The sequence below is a fragment of the Puma concolor genome, chromosome C1 (assembly GCF_028749965.1).
Source record: "Puma concolor isolate L17-30 chromosome C1, mPumCon1.1.hap2, whole genome shotgun sequence".
Classification (NCBI taxonomy): domain Eukaryota; kingdom Metazoa; phylum Chordata; class Mammalia; order Carnivora; family Felidae; genus Puma; species Puma concolor.
In genome coordinates this window covers 12,423,515-12,440,394 of record NC_141674.1, presented here as the reverse complement: position 1 = coordinate 12,440,394, position 16,880 = coordinate 12,423,515, and the positions used below count along the sequence as shown (strand labels likewise).

Genomic DNA, 16,880 nt, shown 5'->3' with positions numbered 1-16,880 from the left:
GCCAAAGGCCTCCAAGGTGGCCGCCCGTTCGACAACCCTCCCTCAGCACAGCAGCCTCAGATAACCCCGGGGTCTCCCCCAACCCCCTGCCCTCCCCTCTTAAGGGCTCAGGGCCTCTCCGGCCCACCCCCCCCCCCCCTGCCTTGTTAAGGCTTCAGCAGCTGCCCAGGTGTGACTGATTTGCTCCACTGGGACTTGCCGATGGGGGGTGGGGGTGGGGTGGGGTCTGAGCCCCGTCGTCACTAATCCATCAGGCAGCCAGTTCCCACAGATCCAGGGCATCTGCGGCTGGCTGCTCAGGTCTCTGGCCTTCAGCTGGGAGCAAGGGGGGCGCTGGGAGGCTGGCGTGGGGTGTGGGGGGGAGTGGGCAGGATGGCAGCACGTGGCGACATCGCCGGGCTCTGGGGCCTCTCGGGCGTGTGTCTGTCCTGGCAAACGAGGAGCAGAGCCCGGCCAAGCGCTGGTTGCAAAAATGATCGGGAGGCTCGTTAACGTTCTAGATGCCTGGGCCCGGCAGGTCTGGGGTGCGGCCCATCCCCAGGTGGTGAGGGGGCGGCGGCGGCAGGGTGGGGGGCGGCGCTCCTTGTCCACAGCGGTGTCAGCCGCTCCCGGAGGGAGCACAGCGAGGGCCCGGATGGCACGCGCGAGTGGAGGGGCCCCTGCGGAGCCCAGGTCGCCAGCCGCTCTCCGTCTTCCCTGAGCTCACTGGGCAAAGAGCTCCTCCCCCGGCCCAAGGGACTCACCAGCTGACTTGAAAGCTGTGTGTTCGTTCCACATTTGACGTTTCATGTTACGGGCTACCTCGTTCACACGGGCCCGAGTTCAAAGAGGCTTGCAACAGAGGGCGCCTCCTGCACGGGACCAAGCACACACGTGTCCGTATCCTCCCCACCCTCTTATTTTCATGTAAACGGCAGTAGGTGCTCCGCAGGGTCCGTATCCCGCTGTTTGCACTGGATGGTGGAACTCGGAGGGAAGCACTTCCTAGCAGCACGTGAAAAGCATCCTTACCCTTGCTCGTGGCTCCGTAGTACTCCGAGCAGGGCCACACCGTTCTCTGCAGACGTATTTGGGTTGGGGCTTTTGCCCTGACGCACAACGCTGTGATGCGTGACCCATGTGTCACAGCCCAGGGGGCGCAGGCTGGGTCCTGAGTGGAGACTGCTCGGTCAGCCAGGCTTGTTAGATTCAGGAGACTGAGAAGGAGAAACCTCCCTCTTTGGAAGCCGGAAGCTTGCAGCGTAGCTATCAGGGGTGGCTTTGTTTAGGGGGCTCTCGGAGGCAGCGGGTTGGCCAGGAAGACCCCCAAGGCCCTTCTGGTTGGGCTGAAAGCGGCAAAATACAGCCCATGTATGCACTCACCCGCACCCACGTACCTCCCTGCCCGTCTGCTCACACACACGCTGGCCAGGAGGGGGGCTGGAGGGAGGGGATGGTCGGACGAGGGAGGGGTCGCTGAGGGCTGGGCTCTGGGTTCTGGAGCCAGACAGCCTGGGAGCTGTGCCCTCCTCGCTGCCCTGGGGTAGCCCAGCCTTGTGCGGGGGTTCTGAGCACCGTGAGGACGAGCGCTCCCGGCCTGGAGGATGGAGACCCCTCTGGGCATGGAAGGGACTCGGAGAGATCTAGAGTGGACCCCCGCTAGATCTAGAGTGGACAAAAGGAAGCCCTCCGCCGTGGTTTTACAAGATGAAATCTGCCCCCACAAAGAAGAAATGATAATCACATGGCATGATGGAGGCCTTGGCTAACACCGCGGTGGTGATCGTTCTGCTGTATATATCAAATCAACACGTTGCACACCTTAGCCTTACACAAAGTTACGTGTCCGTTAGCTCCCAATTTTTCCAAAGCTAAGTCTTGTCCCTTTCCCGTCAGGGTTTAACGCAGGCGCAGAGCTGCAAACTGTGGGAAAGGGATGCCCCGCTTCTCTCCGCCTCTTCCACCTGCCGCGTCCCGAAACAGCGGTTCCTAACCTGCGGGAGGTTAACACGGCCCCCAAAAGATGTCGGGTCCTAATCCCCGGAGTCTGTGACCACGAGACTTTGGGATGGGGAGATTATTCCTGGCTCTTCTGGGAGGACCCCAAATGCAATGACAAGTGTGTTTGTAAGAGAGAGGCAGGGGGAGATTCGACGCACGCAGAAAAGAAGGCAGGCTGACCACGGGCAGGGACAGGAAGCATGCCAGAGGCCACCAGGAGCCAGACAAGGAACTGACTCCTCCCAGAGCCCCCGGAGGGGACACGGCCCTGCCCACCCCTTGATTTCAGCCCGGTGAAACCGATTTTCAACCTCGGGCCTCCAGAACCGTGAGGATAAATTTCTGTGGTCTTAAGACGCCCAGTTTGTGATAATCGGTTACAGCAGCCGCAGGAAAGTAGGTGGGGGAGGGAGGGGAGACGGCCCAAAAGTTCTGGCTTCCCGGGTACTGTCCTAGGACGGCTCCGTGCTCTGTGGGGCCGGCAGGACTCCCAGCCGGTGCCTTCTCTCACGTGGGCTTTCCTGGTCCTTCGCAGAGGTTCTCACCCCCCAAGGGTGGCCGGGGGACGCTCCCCTGCACCTGTCTTGGTGCCAAGGTCTGCTTCAGCCACCTGCTTGTCCCTCGGTCCTTCTGCAGCCCCAGCAATGCAGCCAAACATTTCCCTTCCGTCTGCTGAGGTGGGTGGCAGCTCCAGGCTGCTCTAAGGTTTGGGGACAACCTCACACGGGACTCCCCCTTGTGCACGGTCCTCTTTCTGGTCCACAGAAAACACGTGCATTTTTGCCCCAGCCATTCTGGAGGGGAAGCAGCTGACTCTTGTCAGAGGAGCACATTTTGACCCGGGTTTTTTCGGGGTCCCTTTCCACACAGTCTGAGGGAAGAGGCTTTGGACGCCCTCCTCTTCCACCGTCACACGTCCGCCACGAGCACATGAAAACTCTGGTGTTTTCTTAGTATCTCGGACGCTAAGGAGCCAAGATCTGGCCTTAATTTTTATTTATTTTATTATTCTTTTTAAGCTCATTCATTTATTTTTGAGAGACAGAGAGTTGGGGAAGGGCAGAGCGAAAGGGAGAGAGAGAGAATCCCAAACAGGCCCTGTGCTGTCAGCTCAGAGCCCGATGCGAGGCTCGAACTCCTGAACCGCAAGACGATGGCCCCGCAGGGCACAGCGGAAGGAAGCAAGCCGCTGCCTTGGAAGGCGGCCACGCCCAGGGGGCCAAAATGTCCCTAAGAGCTCTCGAGATGCCACACTGCAGGGGATCAGAGTGTCTGGCCGGGAGCTTCGGAAGGAAAGGATGGGGGGGGGGGATGGGCTCAGGGCACAGGATGGGGGGGATGGGCTCAGGGCACAGGATGGGGGGGATGGGCTCAGGGCACAGGATGGGGGGGATGGGCTCAGGGCACAGGATGGGGGGGATGGGCTCAGGGCACAGGATGGGGGGGATGGGCTCAGGGCACAGGATGGGGGGAATGGGCTCAGGGCACAGGATGGGGGGGATGGGCTCAGGGCACAGGATGGGGGGGATGGGCTCAGGGCACAGGATGGGGGGGATGGGCTCAGGGCACAGGATGGGGGGGATGGGCTCAGGGCACAGGATGGGGGGGGATGGGCTCAGGGCACAAGATGGGGGGGGAATGGGCTCAGGGCACAGGATGGGGGGGATGGGCTCAGGGCACAGGATGGGGGGGATGGGCTCAGGGCACAGGATGGGGGGGATGGGCTCAGGGCACAGGATGGGGGGGGATGGGCTCAGGGCACAGGATGGGGGGGGATGGGCTCAGGGCACAGGATGGGGGGGATGGGCTCAGGGCACAGGATGGGGGGGATGGGCTCAGGGCACAGGATGGGGGGGATGGGCTCAGGGCACAGGATGGGGGGGATGGGCTCAGGGCACAGGATGGGGGGGGATGGGCTCAGGGCACAAGATGGGGGGGGAATGGGCTCAGGGCACCATGTGCCACCACTTGAAGGAGAAGGGCTGCCGGCGCACGTTGGTGCCGCAGTGCACCTCCCCGTGCCGCAGATGGTACGCGTAGAAGTCGTCGATGAAGGTGCAGTGGAGGCCCAGCGGCTCCAGCAGGGACCGCACCTTCTCCTCCAGGCAGCAGCGGTCGTCGATGATGGGCCCGAAGGGCTTGGGGATGCCCAGGTGCTTCCCCAGCACCAGCATGTTCACCTGCAAAGACGCGGGGTCCCCGGGTCAGGGGCGACGGCGTGCAGCCCGCATCACCCTCCGAGGGGCCCCCTTTTCTTCTGACCTTCAGCAACAGCAGCCCCACTTCGCAGAGGGGGAAACTGAGGCCCAGGCAGGTCAAGCGGGCTGCCTGGTCCAGGCCTCATACCCAAGTCTGGCAGACTCCAGGACCCATGCTCTCGCCCATCTGCCACCTTCTGGAAAACTCTCTGCGACTCAAGGGCCAGCTCAAATGCCACCCGCTTTGGGAAGCCGTCCGCGAGTCCCTGAACGGCGGCACTCGGTGCTCCCCCTCTGTGCTCCCACAGCGGCCGGCATGGAGCCTGGCATAACGAAGGCACTTGGGAAATACCTGTTGAACGGACGCACAAATGACCACCTTTTTGGTAGCGCTCTCTGTATACTGCAGTTTATGGAAATGACTATTTCCTCCACTATCTTGGGAGGTGAGAAAGGACAAAGGTGTTGACTCCAGGCCAACAGAGGTTCGACTCCCAGCCCTGTTACTCAATAGCTGTGTGACCTTAGGCAAGTCACTTTCCCTCTCTGAGACGCAGCGGCAAAAGGAGCCCAAACACACTGCCGCTGCTGTGACAATCAGACGTCAGGCTCACGGGGCACCGTGCTGGCACGGAGCAGGTGCAGAGTCGGTCTCCAGGGCTCAGGAGTCGTGGAAAGGCATCTCACTCCCTGGCACCACTCAGACACAGCCCGTGCTGGGGGTCTCGCACTCTGAGTTTCTCTGCCTGTTCCACACCCACGCCCTCCCCGCTCCCACCGTGGGCTCCCGGGGGGCGGGGGGAATCACGACTCTTGCTCGGGGCCTCGAACAGCGAAGGCACCCACGGTCGCTGGTCTCACTTCATTTGCGATGCCTCACCCCCCCCCGGCTGGTGGCATCCACCCTCTTTCCTGCCTGGGGAACCTGGCTGGAGTGACAGGCAGAAACAAATGCTCAGGGCCAAGGGCTTTTATTCAAGGTGCCCCTTCCTGCCTTGTTGGTTTAGCCACGGAACCTCTTCTTCTAAATAAAATCTTCTGTAGTACCTCAGTGCCTAAGACGGAAAAAAATCCCAACCGCTGCCTTGGAACCCCAGGGACCTGGGGAAACCAGTCTGATGTCCACTGTGCCGGGACTGGCCCAGCCCCAGCAGGACAGGGTAGCTGAGGACCCCAGCTGGGGTTTCTGCCCGGCCCTCGGGTATCCTTTGGAGAGACAGAGGAAGGGCACGGGGATAGTAGAAATACCGTGGATGGCTTTAAGACAGTCTTGGGGTGGGCGAGGAGGGGGTCACAGTTAAAAGTTCTTGACCAGGGTGGGATCCCCCCCCCCGAGTTCACCCGTCAGAGGAGTGAATCCGCCCAGCCCAGGCAGTGCTAGCCTCACGGCCTGCCCGGACCACCCAGTCTGAAATGGTGCCCCCGACTTTTCCCCTTCCCAATGGGACTTGAAACGGAGAGCAGCTTGTAAGTTGCCTGCTCAAGGGCACACCTACACCGGCCCCCCGCCCCCCTGCCCCCGCCGGGAAATCCGTAGCGGGCAGTGCCTCGGGGGTCAGGGTGTGGGCTCTGCAGCCAGACCCCTGGTTCGAATTCCAGCTCTAAATCCCATGTCGCCAGCTGTGTGTCCTTGTGCCGGAGGCCCGACCTCTCTGTGCCTCATCTGTGAAGCGGGAGCCCCACACCGTCATGGCTGTGAGACGCCCAGAGCTGCCCTGGGAGCGGCACACGGCCACGCCAGCCCCGAGCAGACAGCCAAGCCCCCTGGACCCACCCCCGGGGGTCCTGACTGGAGGCCACTGGCAAAGGCGAGCCCAACCAAAGCCCCCCTCCTCACCATGTTTGGGAAATAGGCTTCGGCCTTGAGTCTCCCTTGGAGGTCATCCTGGAGCTTGAAGAGCTGGGGGATGTCCACGATGTCCCGCTCGGTCAGGCCCAGCTCCCGCTTTAACACCTCCCGGTTCCAGTCAATGCATTTCTAGGGGGGCGGGGGGGCCGACTCAGGCAGGGATGGGGCGGGCAACGAGGGGGTGGAGGGGTGGTGAGGGGGCGGTGGGCACGGTGGGGTGGGGAGCGAAGGAGGGGTGGGGACCGCCGCGGAGGAGGACAGTCTGGGGCTGAGGCCTGGCCAAGGGAAGGACTAGGGACGAGGTCGGGGAGGCAGTGACGGGGCCCTCCTTTACTTCCCTCCGTTCCTGCTCTGCTCAGTCCCTCTGCCTCCTGCCTCTGCTTGTGCGTCCCTGTCTTTCCGGTCACTCTAGCACTTGGCCTCTCTCCTGCCTCTGTCCCTGTTTCTGAGAGCTCCCCGCCCCCCCCCCCCCCCCCCCGTCTTTCTCTGGTTCCAGCTTTCCCGATTTTGCTTCCCCTCTTTTCCATGCATCACTCGTGTGTGTTCCTGCAGTGGTGACTGAAGTCTGTCTCTCTCTCTCTCTCTCTGTCCCACACACATTTACCCGAATCCCAGAGCCACCTGCCACCAAGCCTACAGGCAGCTGGTGGAAGGCTCCGCCCTTGTGCCTCTGATGGTAGGGAAGGTGGTGGGGGCGGGTGGTTAGGTCTGCCCGGACTGCGGCGTCTCCGGCACCCAGGCTGGTACCTGCACGTACGAATTATCTTCTCTCAATTTCTCATTGGACAGAACGTCCTTTATTTTCTGTTTTTTTTCTGGCATGGAGAAAAAGAAAAAACAAAAGCAGGTGAACTCGGAGGTCAATTTCCGTCCTCCTGGTGGGCACGGTGGGGACTCAGTTTTCCCATCTATAAAATGGGGGCGGCTAGAATTCCTAACAGGTAGGTTTGTTGTGCGCAGCCGGGAGGCACGCGCCTTAACGAACGTATTTTCTCAGCGCGAGTTCTCCTTAAAGGTGTGGCTCTCACCCCCTTAAATTATCTCCAAAAAATTCCCATCCAGCGAACGGCAAACAGAGGTCTAACCGTTGCCTGATGCAACACGACATACTACGGACACGACGTAAAAACTCTCAGCCGTGACTTACTGACCTCTGACGCCAGCCCCTATCTGTGGACTTTCATGCGGGTCCTCAAACACATTTCACTTTCTCCTGCCTCTGAGCCTTCGCATTGACGGTTCCCTCTGTCTGAGCTACCTCTCTTCCCCTCAACCCGCCACCCCACTGGGTGAACTCCTGCTCATTCGTCATGCTCCTGCCTGCTCCTTGCCTCCTCCAGGAAGTCTTCCTCGGACTCCTCCCAGATACCCTCCAGCCCCCGTGCTGCGGCCGTTTTCCTGACTCGCTTCCCCAGGACTGCGGGCCGTTGCAGCAGCAGCAGGGAGCTCGTCTGCCCTGTTCACACAGCACCCCTGGCCCGGAGCACAATGTCTGGTGCACAGCAGGTGCTCAGAGGACAGGTGTTCTAGGTGCCCCCACCTGGCAACAGGAGGCCACGCGAAGGCAGAGAAAGGACCCCGGGTGGAAACGCAAGGCACAGCCAACTTACTCTTGACCCCTTCAAATAGCAGAGCCTCGCCGTGGCCCTCCTTCAGCTGCTCCTGGAACAGCCTGTAGCAGGACCTGGGGCTGGCGAGGAGCAGCCGGAAGCCCTGGAGGCATGAAACGCTGGGGTCAGAGGTCAGCTTTGCCCCTGGGGCTCCCAGAGGGGCGGGCTTGGACCCAGGCTGGCCCCCTCCTGGGGTTGAGGGAAAGCTAGTCTGGCACGTGAGGCCAGGCCCCCGCCCCCAGGCAGAGCGCGGAGCAAAACCCGGGAGCCCAGGGCGGAGGTGTGTGCCTTCCTCCAGGCAGTCCCCCACACTGCACCTTGTGCACCGGGACGAAGCTCAGGAATTCGTCCACGTGGCCCACAAAGAGCCAGTCGGAGTAGAGCTTCACGGGCGCCTGCACCTGCTGGGCGCTGAGGAAGTCTTGCAAGGCCTGGTGCATCTCCTGGCTCTCCTTGCTGCCGACACAGGATGAAGGGGGCGTTATGGGGGGCGGGGGGCAACAGGGAGATCTCCGAGGACCTGGAGGCTGGGCAAAGGGGTCGGGGGTCTTCTTCAGCTAGGGAAGGGATTCAGAAGCCTGGACGCCTTTAACTGTCTCCGCAAACACCGGGGGACTTTACGAATTGCCATCCCGGTTGTGTTGGGGGAAACTGAGGCACCGAGTCAGTATGGCAAATAAAGACCAGAGCTTAGCCTCGGGAAGCAAAACCCACTGGCTCAGCCCAGATGCTGGCGTTGTGGGTAAACATGGCTCACAATTCCGTGGAGAGCCGGTCCCGTCTGAGCGGATGATCTCTGATTAGCTGTGTGGCCTTGGGGACATTCCTTCACCTCTCTGGGCTTCAGTTTCCTCCTCGCTCTGGCCTCCATGGTCCTTCCTGATCTAGCCCTTTGCTCTCTCTCAATGTGCTCTAGCCCCTCTGGCCTTCTTGAACACACCCAGTTCAGTCCTGCCTCAGGGCCTTGGCACATGCTCTTTCGGCTGCCAGGAGCCCTCTGTCCCAGATCTCCACGCAGCCATGTCCTTACTGCCATCAGGCCTTCGCTCAAGAGCTGCCTTCTCAGCGAGGCCTTCCCCGACGACCCCCACAGTTCCCAAGTCCCTGGGGTCTGTTGAGGCCCTGGGGTCGGAAGCAAGTAGGGAGGGCTTCCACCGTGGCCCTGGGGCCACCCCTCGCCGCCCCTCCCCTCCTCACCTGGGGTAGCAGCTGCTCCCAATGAGGATCCTGCCCAGAGGGTATTTCTTCCTCCCAACCTTGACCGGGGGGCTCACTTCCAGGTTACCAAAGGAGTCGAGGTCAGAAACCTCTCCTGTTTGGGGCCCTCGAGTCACGTAGCCAAAATCCGGACCCTGGGATGGGAGAAGCATGTACCAAGCGTTAGAGAACACAGTCCCCGCGTGAGGAGAGGCGGGAACCGAGTCACGGGAAGGATTCGGGAGCGGTCAGCGGCCTGTACAGCCCAGGCACCGCTGTCACTTGTAGGAGATGCGGAAGGGGTTCCAAACCAGCTGGTTAAGAAAAGGGACCGGCGTTTGTCGAGTGCCTCATACGCGCCCACTGCTGTTGCAAACCTTAACTCGGCCGTAACAACGGATCTGCAAAGTATCATTTTTGCCCTCATTCTGCAGAGAAGAAACGCAACGTGTGGCTTCATCAGGTGCCACGGCCCGTCGGTGGAGGGACGCAGATTTGAGTTGTCTCTACAGCAAGCCCTCTTGCCACACTGCATCCTGACCTCGGGCTGGAGCGGGCCTTGCCGAATGGCCGCGACGTCCCCGCGTGGGTCTCTGCGGGAACAATCTCCTGCCCTGTGCGAGTTCGCTGTGGCTGCTGTAACACATCTAGTGGCTTAAAACAACACGCGTTTATCCTCTGTCGGCTCTGGGGGTCAGAGGTCTGAAACCGGTCTCACCAGGCTAATATCAAGGTGTGGCAGGGCCAGTTCCTTCCAGAGGCTCTGAGGGGAGAACCTGTCTCCTTGCCCTTTTTGGCCTCCAGTAGCTGCCGTGGCTGGCGGGCTCTCCCCCCAGCTTCAAGGCACACTGCTACATCCTCCGCTTCCATCATCAAGGGCCTTCTCCCACTCCGTCCTCCCTCTTCCAAGGAGCACCACGATGGCACAGAGCCCGCCAGATAACTCAGGGGCACCTCCCCCATCCCAGAGTCCCTAACTTCATCACATCTGCAAAGTGCCTTTTGCCACAAGATAGCATCAGGTCCTGGGGATTCGCACGGGGCCGTGTTCGAGGGCCGCCATTCTGTCTACTGCACTAGCCCTAGCTTTTTACAAATCGACGGAGCTTCACAGGGGCCACCGACTCCCTGCAGGTAGATTCCAAATTGTGAGCTTCCATGTATTTCTCTGGGAAGAGGAGTCCTCTCAAGGAGGTCTATGACACCCCCAGTTTAAAAGCCATCATTCCTGGGGCGTCTGGGTGGCTCAGTTGGTTAAGTGCCTGACTCTTAATTTCTAGCTCAGGTCACGATCTCCTGGTTCAGGAGCTCGAGCCCCATGTCAGGCTCTGCACTGACAGCACGGAGCCTGCTTGACATTCTCTCTTTCCCTCTCTTTCTGCTCCTCCCCCGCGCACATGCACCCTCTCCCTCTCTCTCCCCCTCTCTCCCAAAAATAAACAAACATAAAAAAAGGAGCCCGCAACAACTCCCCAGTTTCCCAGAGTTTAAACAAACAGCCCCCGCGTCATCCCCATCACCTCCCTGACAGCCAGCCTCTCCTTCCTCGCTCACTTCTTCCCCGCGCCCCCACCCGCCCAAATCAATACGCCTTTTATTGCATCTTTAAAATATGTCAAGTAGGTCTGAAAAATTATCTGGCATCTTGCAGTTTCTGTAGCTGGACAACTTAGTCCTTATTCATCAGCCTGCCGAACTGTTCCTTTTTTCAGAAACCTCGCCACCATCCCCAGATTTCCTGACGTCCTTATTTTTAACGCTTGTGGCCTGCTGAATCAAAAGCAGCTGAGTTTCGATACAAGTTCAATGTCATTTCCTTCAAGAATGAACTCATCTTTCTGGGCCTGAGATACCGAACAAGCAAACGCCTGGCCTCATCTGAACCCTGCGGGGGGTGTGTTTTTTCACCCGAGAGATTTTGGATCTCGACGAGAGCGTCATTCTCCCGAACGATGACGTCGGTGGAGGAGCGAGCGGGCACGGGCCTCATCTTGTAACGGAAGCCCAGCGTGATACCCTTGACCATGTTCTGCACACGACTACAGATGGTGCGAACGGTAGCCAGCTCTCCAGTTTTCCACCATGCGTCAACTCAGGGCTCTTCGTTTTCCTTCCAGGGAGACTGAGCTCTACACTGATGTGGTTGAAGTCCCTCCGCAGGGTTCCTCTGGGGCCCTTCGCAAATAACAGTGCCTCTCTTCAGAGTGATGGCGACATCTTCCGGAATGTTGACGGTCTCATTGCTGAGAAAGGCCTTCGTTCTCCCACCAGATGTGGCCAAGAGCTCCCACCCTTCCTCTTGCCCACTCTGCTTCACCCCTTCTGGCCTCTTCACGCTTCCCTGAACATGCCAGGCATGCTCGTGCCTCAGGACCTTTGCACTGGCTGTTTCTTCTGCCTAGCACGCTCTTCACCCAGACACCCACATAGCCGATTCTTTTACCTCTTTTGAGTTTTTGTGCGTGTGTCTGCTTCTCAGAGGCCCTACCTGACCATCCTGTTTAAAATTGCAGTGTAATCTTCCCACTACTCTGGAGCCTGGGAGCCTCTTGATTCTGTATTTTTTTTTTTTTTTCACCTATAGCACTAGGTCCCACCTCCCAACATACAATATAATTTATTTATTGTTGTACTTAGCTTATCGTCTGTCTTTCCGGGCTAGAATGTCACCTCCATGAGGGTGGGGGCCTCTGCAGCGCTCACTGATATACCCCAAGAGCCCAGAACAAGGCTGGGCACGGAGAATGGTCTCAAAGAATGTCTGATGAACGAATGATAAATTCATACAAGTCATTGCCTTGGCCGTTGCCATGAGAGGGGCTCAGTGTCACAGGCTGCAGGTTTGGATTCCTTTCTTCTTTATTGATTTTAGAGAGAGAGCAAGGGTAAGCAGGGGAGAGGCAGAGAGAGAGGGCGCGAGAGAGAATCCCAAGCAGGCTCCCCACTGCCAGCACACAGCCTGATTGATGTGGGACTCGAACTCATGAATCACAAGATCATGACCCGAGCTGAAATCAGAGTCTGAGCTTAACAGACTGAGCCGCCCCGGTGCCCCGTGGGTCAAGGCTTGGATTTCTGAAGGCCAGTGAAGGCGTGCCCAAGGTCTGCAGAAGTACCCCCCCCCACCCCCACCCCCAGGGAGTGGGATGGGCAGGGGAAGCTCACACGTGTGACGCCAGCTGATCCGGCTTCTAGCACAGACTTAGAAACATGTCGCCCGTTTAACTCTCCTCTAGTCTTTCTGGTTCATCAAAGACCCGGAGTGTGCAAATCTATCCTCAAAACCAGCCCATCTCCCCCTTTAACAGCCAGAGAGCCCATCTGGGCTTCCCGCTTGCACTTGTTCATACCGAGCTGGCTTTAGTAACATTGTTTGCTTTAATCCTATTTACTTTCACGGTTGCCTTTCTATTTACAGTGAGTGCTGCTGGTTTCCCACGGATGGGTGTCCAAAATTTACTGGCGTTGTCTTTTGGGAAGAACACCCACCGCATGTGGAGCTGTGTGCTAACTGGCCTGTGCACAGTGATGGGCACCCCGGCCTCAGGCTCCGCCCTCCTGCGGCTGCCGGTCTAGCAGGGAAACAGACAATAAAACGGAAGTAACGAGTCAGTGATTTGTAACAAAACACTCCGGAAGAAACCAACAAGGTGAAACCAACAAGAATGCGAGGGGCTGGGGCTGGAGTCCTGTAGGGTCAGGGATGGCCTCACCGAGGAGGGCACTGAAGGGAGACCCAGCCAGCCGTGTGAAGCAGGAAGAGCATTATAGGCAGAGGGAACAGCATATGCAAACGAGGTGAGTACAAGTTGGGTGCATTGGAAGAACAGGAAGGAGGCCGGTGAGGTTGGAGCTGGCTGGGGGACAGGGAAAGTGGCTCGTGATGAGTCTGGAAAAGCAGATGGGGTTGTTGCCTGGTGACAAGTTTGACTTTTATCCCAATTCTTTTCCTGAGTGATGGGAGTCGGAATACCGCAGATGTGCTTGCCTAAGAAAACATCGCAGCCCCTCGCCCAAGGCCGGGTGTGGGAAAGGATGAGGTCACCCGTGCTGAGGCGTCTGTCTGCCCAAGAGGACTCTGGAGATTTCGCTTGTGGCATCAGAGAATCTGACCTTTGTCACACTCAGATTACCAAAGTGAGAGGTCCCTGAGTAGAGCAGAGCAGGGCTGAAAACAGACGGAGGGACGAAGGTCCCAGTGGCAGCTGGCTCGTCTGTCCCCAGGGTCCTGAAACAGGATTAGCCTGATGCCACACAGACAGACACCGTGGACCCACAAAATCTCTGCATCAGCCCCACTCAGCCCAGGAGAGCGAGAGGGACTCAGACAAGGTGCTGAGTTGAACTCAGATTCCCTTTCAAAGCTTCCTGTGTGGGCAGAGCCGCTTCCCCTTCCCTGGGGCTCAGGGTGCTCCCCCGAAAGCCATTCATCAGAGCAAACCTTACACCCCACACTCCTTCCTCCATCCCTGGAATCAGCCTGGAATGCGGGCCTGGTGGTATGCTGGCCACAGAGCTCCCGGAGCCGGACCCACCAGCCTCTCCTCTCTCCTTGTGTGACCTTGGAAAAGCTGCTTCACCTCTATGAGCCTCAATTTCTCCATCTATATAATGGGCCTAGTGGCAGCATCTAGATTAAAGGTTGTCGGACAAATGAAATGAGTCAGCGCACGTAAAGAATCTGGCACCTTGACCGACACAGCATACGGGCTTGATAAATGTAACTATTATTATCATTATAAGTCTCTGCTGAGTTTACACAAACCTGCCAGGCTAGTCCGGCATGATTCACCAATATGTCACCCCCACCCCCACCCCCAAACACACACACGGTCACATCTAGGAAATGACCGCCCTGATCCCCAAACCCACCCCACACCCCAGATGGAACACCCCCGAGGCCAGACCCCACCCAAAAGACAGATCCTCCAGCCGGACACCGGGGAAGGTTCCAGTCCTGGCTCCACCCCCCCCCCCCCCCCCCCCCCCCCCGCACCTTGCCACAAGAGCATCTTCAGAGGAGCAAGGATGCCCAAGCCTGACCTACGTGCTTGGCAGGGTTATTCTGAGGACAGGCTGAGCTCATGGCTGGAAAGAGCTTTGGGAAAGGAAGGGCCAGATCTCGTCTCGGCAATGACAAAAATAACACGGTCCACCTGCGTGATGGCGGCTCAAGCAGGAGCTGCATCTACGGAGCGGGTGTGCTCAGCCACGGGGGCTGGCGGGGGAGGGGAGGGGGGACGGGCAGTGAGGAGGGAGACCTGGGGCAAGGGGGTCTCAGCACTGCCGGCCCCCCAGCACGTACCAGCATGCACTTGATGGGGAACTCCTTCAAGCCTCTGTTCCTTGGAGAGTCAAAGACCACGGGCAGTGTCTTGTGCGGGGCTTGGATGTAGCCGACCTCTATCTCGTCCTGTGTGTGGGGCGAGTGGAAGGAAGGCTGAAACGCGTGCTCTCTGGGTTGTGATACCCAGTGCAGGGATCGGGGGGTGGGGGTGGGCGCAGAACCATCTGTCCCCCTCCCACGCCGTGGTCAAGGGCAAATTCCACCCCAGAGAAGGGGCTCTGAGGAAGCGGAGTTTATTATCCTGTGTTTGCCCCAACAAGTTCACCCCCACTCCTGGTGAGTGTTGGGACCCAGTGCTGCAGGTGCCGGGGACCCGGTGAGCGAGCCTCAGACCCTGCCCTCAGGAAGCTGGGCACCTCGCACCCAGTGTGAGGTGCTGGGCGGGGACGTAAGGGTCTGTGGGGACACCCAGGAGGGGCTCCTGATGCTCTGCTAAGCTGAGGCCTGAGGTGGGAGCACGAGATCCCGCCCCCCCAAAAGGGGGCAGGTCGGACCCAGCCTCGCCCGTGGGGCAGAAGCAGAAAGGGCTTGGCAATGAACTCAAGTCCTGCCCGCGTTCTGGCGGACGGATGAGACTACTTTTAGGCTGAACCCCCCGGAATTACCACTCCTGTAGGTCAAAAATGTGCCATCAGCAATTTCATGCCATTCGATCCGACTCAACACGGAACGACGCAAGAGGAAGGGAGGGTTTATGCGTGGGGTTGGGAGAGGGATGGGGAAATTGGGGGAGGGGAAGCTTTCAAGCCGGGATGGTGCGAGCGTGACCCGGACGCGGGGGATGGGGACGGGGAGGACAGTGGCTAGAGGCCGCGGCAAGAGTAAAGGCACTGAGGCCAGAGCAGGGCGACCGACCAGCATGGCAGGGCAAGGAGCCTGAGAAAGCAAGGGAGGGGCAAGGAGGTTCGGTCCAGCCCGCCGGCTGCCCACAGCCACTGCCCTATGCCACGTGCTGGGTGCTGAGCTGAGTGAGACTCAGTCCCTGAGCTCGGGGAGCTCACGGCATGAGCGGGGAGCCTGGCACAGAAGCAGAATGGAGATACAGTGCGGCCGGCAGGCTGGCACCAGGTAAGGGGTGACCAGGCTGGGAGGCCAGGCTGGCGACTGCGTCCAGAAACCTGGCTTGGAGGGAGGGCCACTGGAGGGACCCGCTGAGCTCCAGTCCCCTGAGCTTCGCGTCATTTCCAGACGCCATCTGAGTTTTCGGGCAGGCAGGTGGTTTTCATCTTGGTGAGCACGGCAGTTTAACCGCTGGCCTGGGCCCCCGTACGCGGGGACCCTCAGGGGCTCCTCACTTCCTGCCCCTCTGAGGGACGGTGGCCAGTGAGCCGCCGGGCCCAGCCCCAGGAGCCTGGGTCCCCCAGTGTCGCTTGACCCTCAGGAGCACCCACCCCGCGTGTCCCAGCTCCCCTGGCCCACAGGGCTGCACACCTGCATCCACCGGTCCCCCACACTCTGCTCCCTGGTGCACACGGTCAGCTGGCACTTGGCTTCCTGGGTCAGCGCGGTCACAGACTTAAGGAAGTCCTCGTTCTCAAGCATCCTAGAAGGAGCAGAAAAGAAGCCCCTCAGGGCTCTGGATTCAGCAGCCGGTGGCCTTGGCCAGGCTCTGAGGGGGCAAGCTGGGCCCCCGGAGGGTCCCCAGGGGTGGAGCAGGAGCTGGGGCCCGGATGGAGTTGGGGACGGGCACAGGGGCTGCTGGGGAGATGCCTGGGGCCTGGACGGACATGCCCGGCTCTCCGGGTCTCCCTGCTCGTAGCAAACATCTCACTGAACTCTTGCAACAATCCCTGAGAGGAACCAACAGGAGGAGACGCCAGAATGAGGAGGTCAAGGCCCAAGGTCATGCCATCCGGGGGCGAGCACCCAATCTGAACCCAGGCCTCGCCGGCTTCCAGCCCGCGTCCTGCCCACGAGGTTACTCCCTCACCCCTTCTGCCTGGAAACGACTGGAAGAGGAGAGGGGAGGGTCCCCTGAGACCCCAGGATGCTTAACAGGTGCGCTCAGATGGCAGGGTGGATGCTGGGGGGGGGGGGAGGGGGACACCCAGAGCAGCTCGTTAAAAGGCAGATGGGCCCCATCCCCAGACCCAAGACCCCGCGGTTCTGGGGTTGGCCCGGAACACGCATTTGAAATGGTTTCTGGTTCGGCAGAAGGTCCGCAGGCCGCCCTCTCAGCAGCCCGGGAAGCCTGGCTCACCGACTGAGGGTTTTCATCTGCCGGGCCTAGCGAATTCTACAGTCCTTCAGGAGAGAAAGCCGCACGCGGCGTGCATTAGGGCAGGACAGCGAGGACAAAACAGTAGCCACGGTAATTCCCAACCGGCCGGGAGCCCTCAGTACGCTGCGATAAGGGTCATTTCCCCCCATTGGCCCAGCAGAGATGCGGGGGGGCGGGGGGGCCTGCGGCCAGAACCCAGGACCCCTCCTGGCGTACCTGTGCCCCGCCCACTGGCACCCCAGAGCCCTCACCTGCACACGTACACCTCCTCAGGGGGCTGAGTGTTGGGGGTCATGATCCAGGGGGCCACACGGAAGACCACACTGTCTTGGAAAATCAGGGTCTTGGGGAGCTCCTGCGAGGTGTGGGTGGGGGAAGGGCTATTGCAGCAGCCAGTGCCTCCTTCCTCCCAGACACCTGCTTCCTCCCAGAGGCTGTGTGAGCCTCCTCCCCGGCTGGGCTCCGCACCCCCACCCCC

The 16,880-nt window shown here is 59.8% G+C and overlaps 1 protein-coding gene across 4 annotated transcripts in view; it reads right to left on the bottom strand.

The window, feature by feature from the left end:
• Positions 1–3,615: 3,615 nt before the first annotated feature.
• Positions 3,616–16,880, bottom strand: part of LOC112862006 (protein-arginine deiminase type-4-like) — a 34,420-nt gene continuing 21,155 nt past the window's right edge. Inside the window, exons 8-17 of one of the 4 annotated variants that reach the window (XM_086715812.1) lie at positions 16,654–16,757; positions 15,613–15,724; positions 14,140–14,247; positions 8,835–8,989; positions 7,955–8,093; positions 7,638–7,740; positions 6,775–6,842; positions 6,016–6,156; positions 3,921–4,160; positions 3,616–3,890 (exon numbers count right to left, since the gene is read on the bottom strand). In XM_086715812.1, the coding sequence (XP_086571938.1) occupies positions 3,927–4,160; positions 6,016–6,156; positions 6,775–6,842; positions 7,638–7,740; positions 7,955–8,093; positions 8,835–8,989; positions 14,140–14,247; positions 15,613–15,724; positions 16,654–16,757 (1,164 nt within the window). In that variant the 3' untranslated portion in view covers positions 3,616–3,890; positions 3,921–3,926. The other 3 variants (XM_086715811.1, XM_086715814.1, XM_086715813.1) reach the window with 3 other exon arrangements.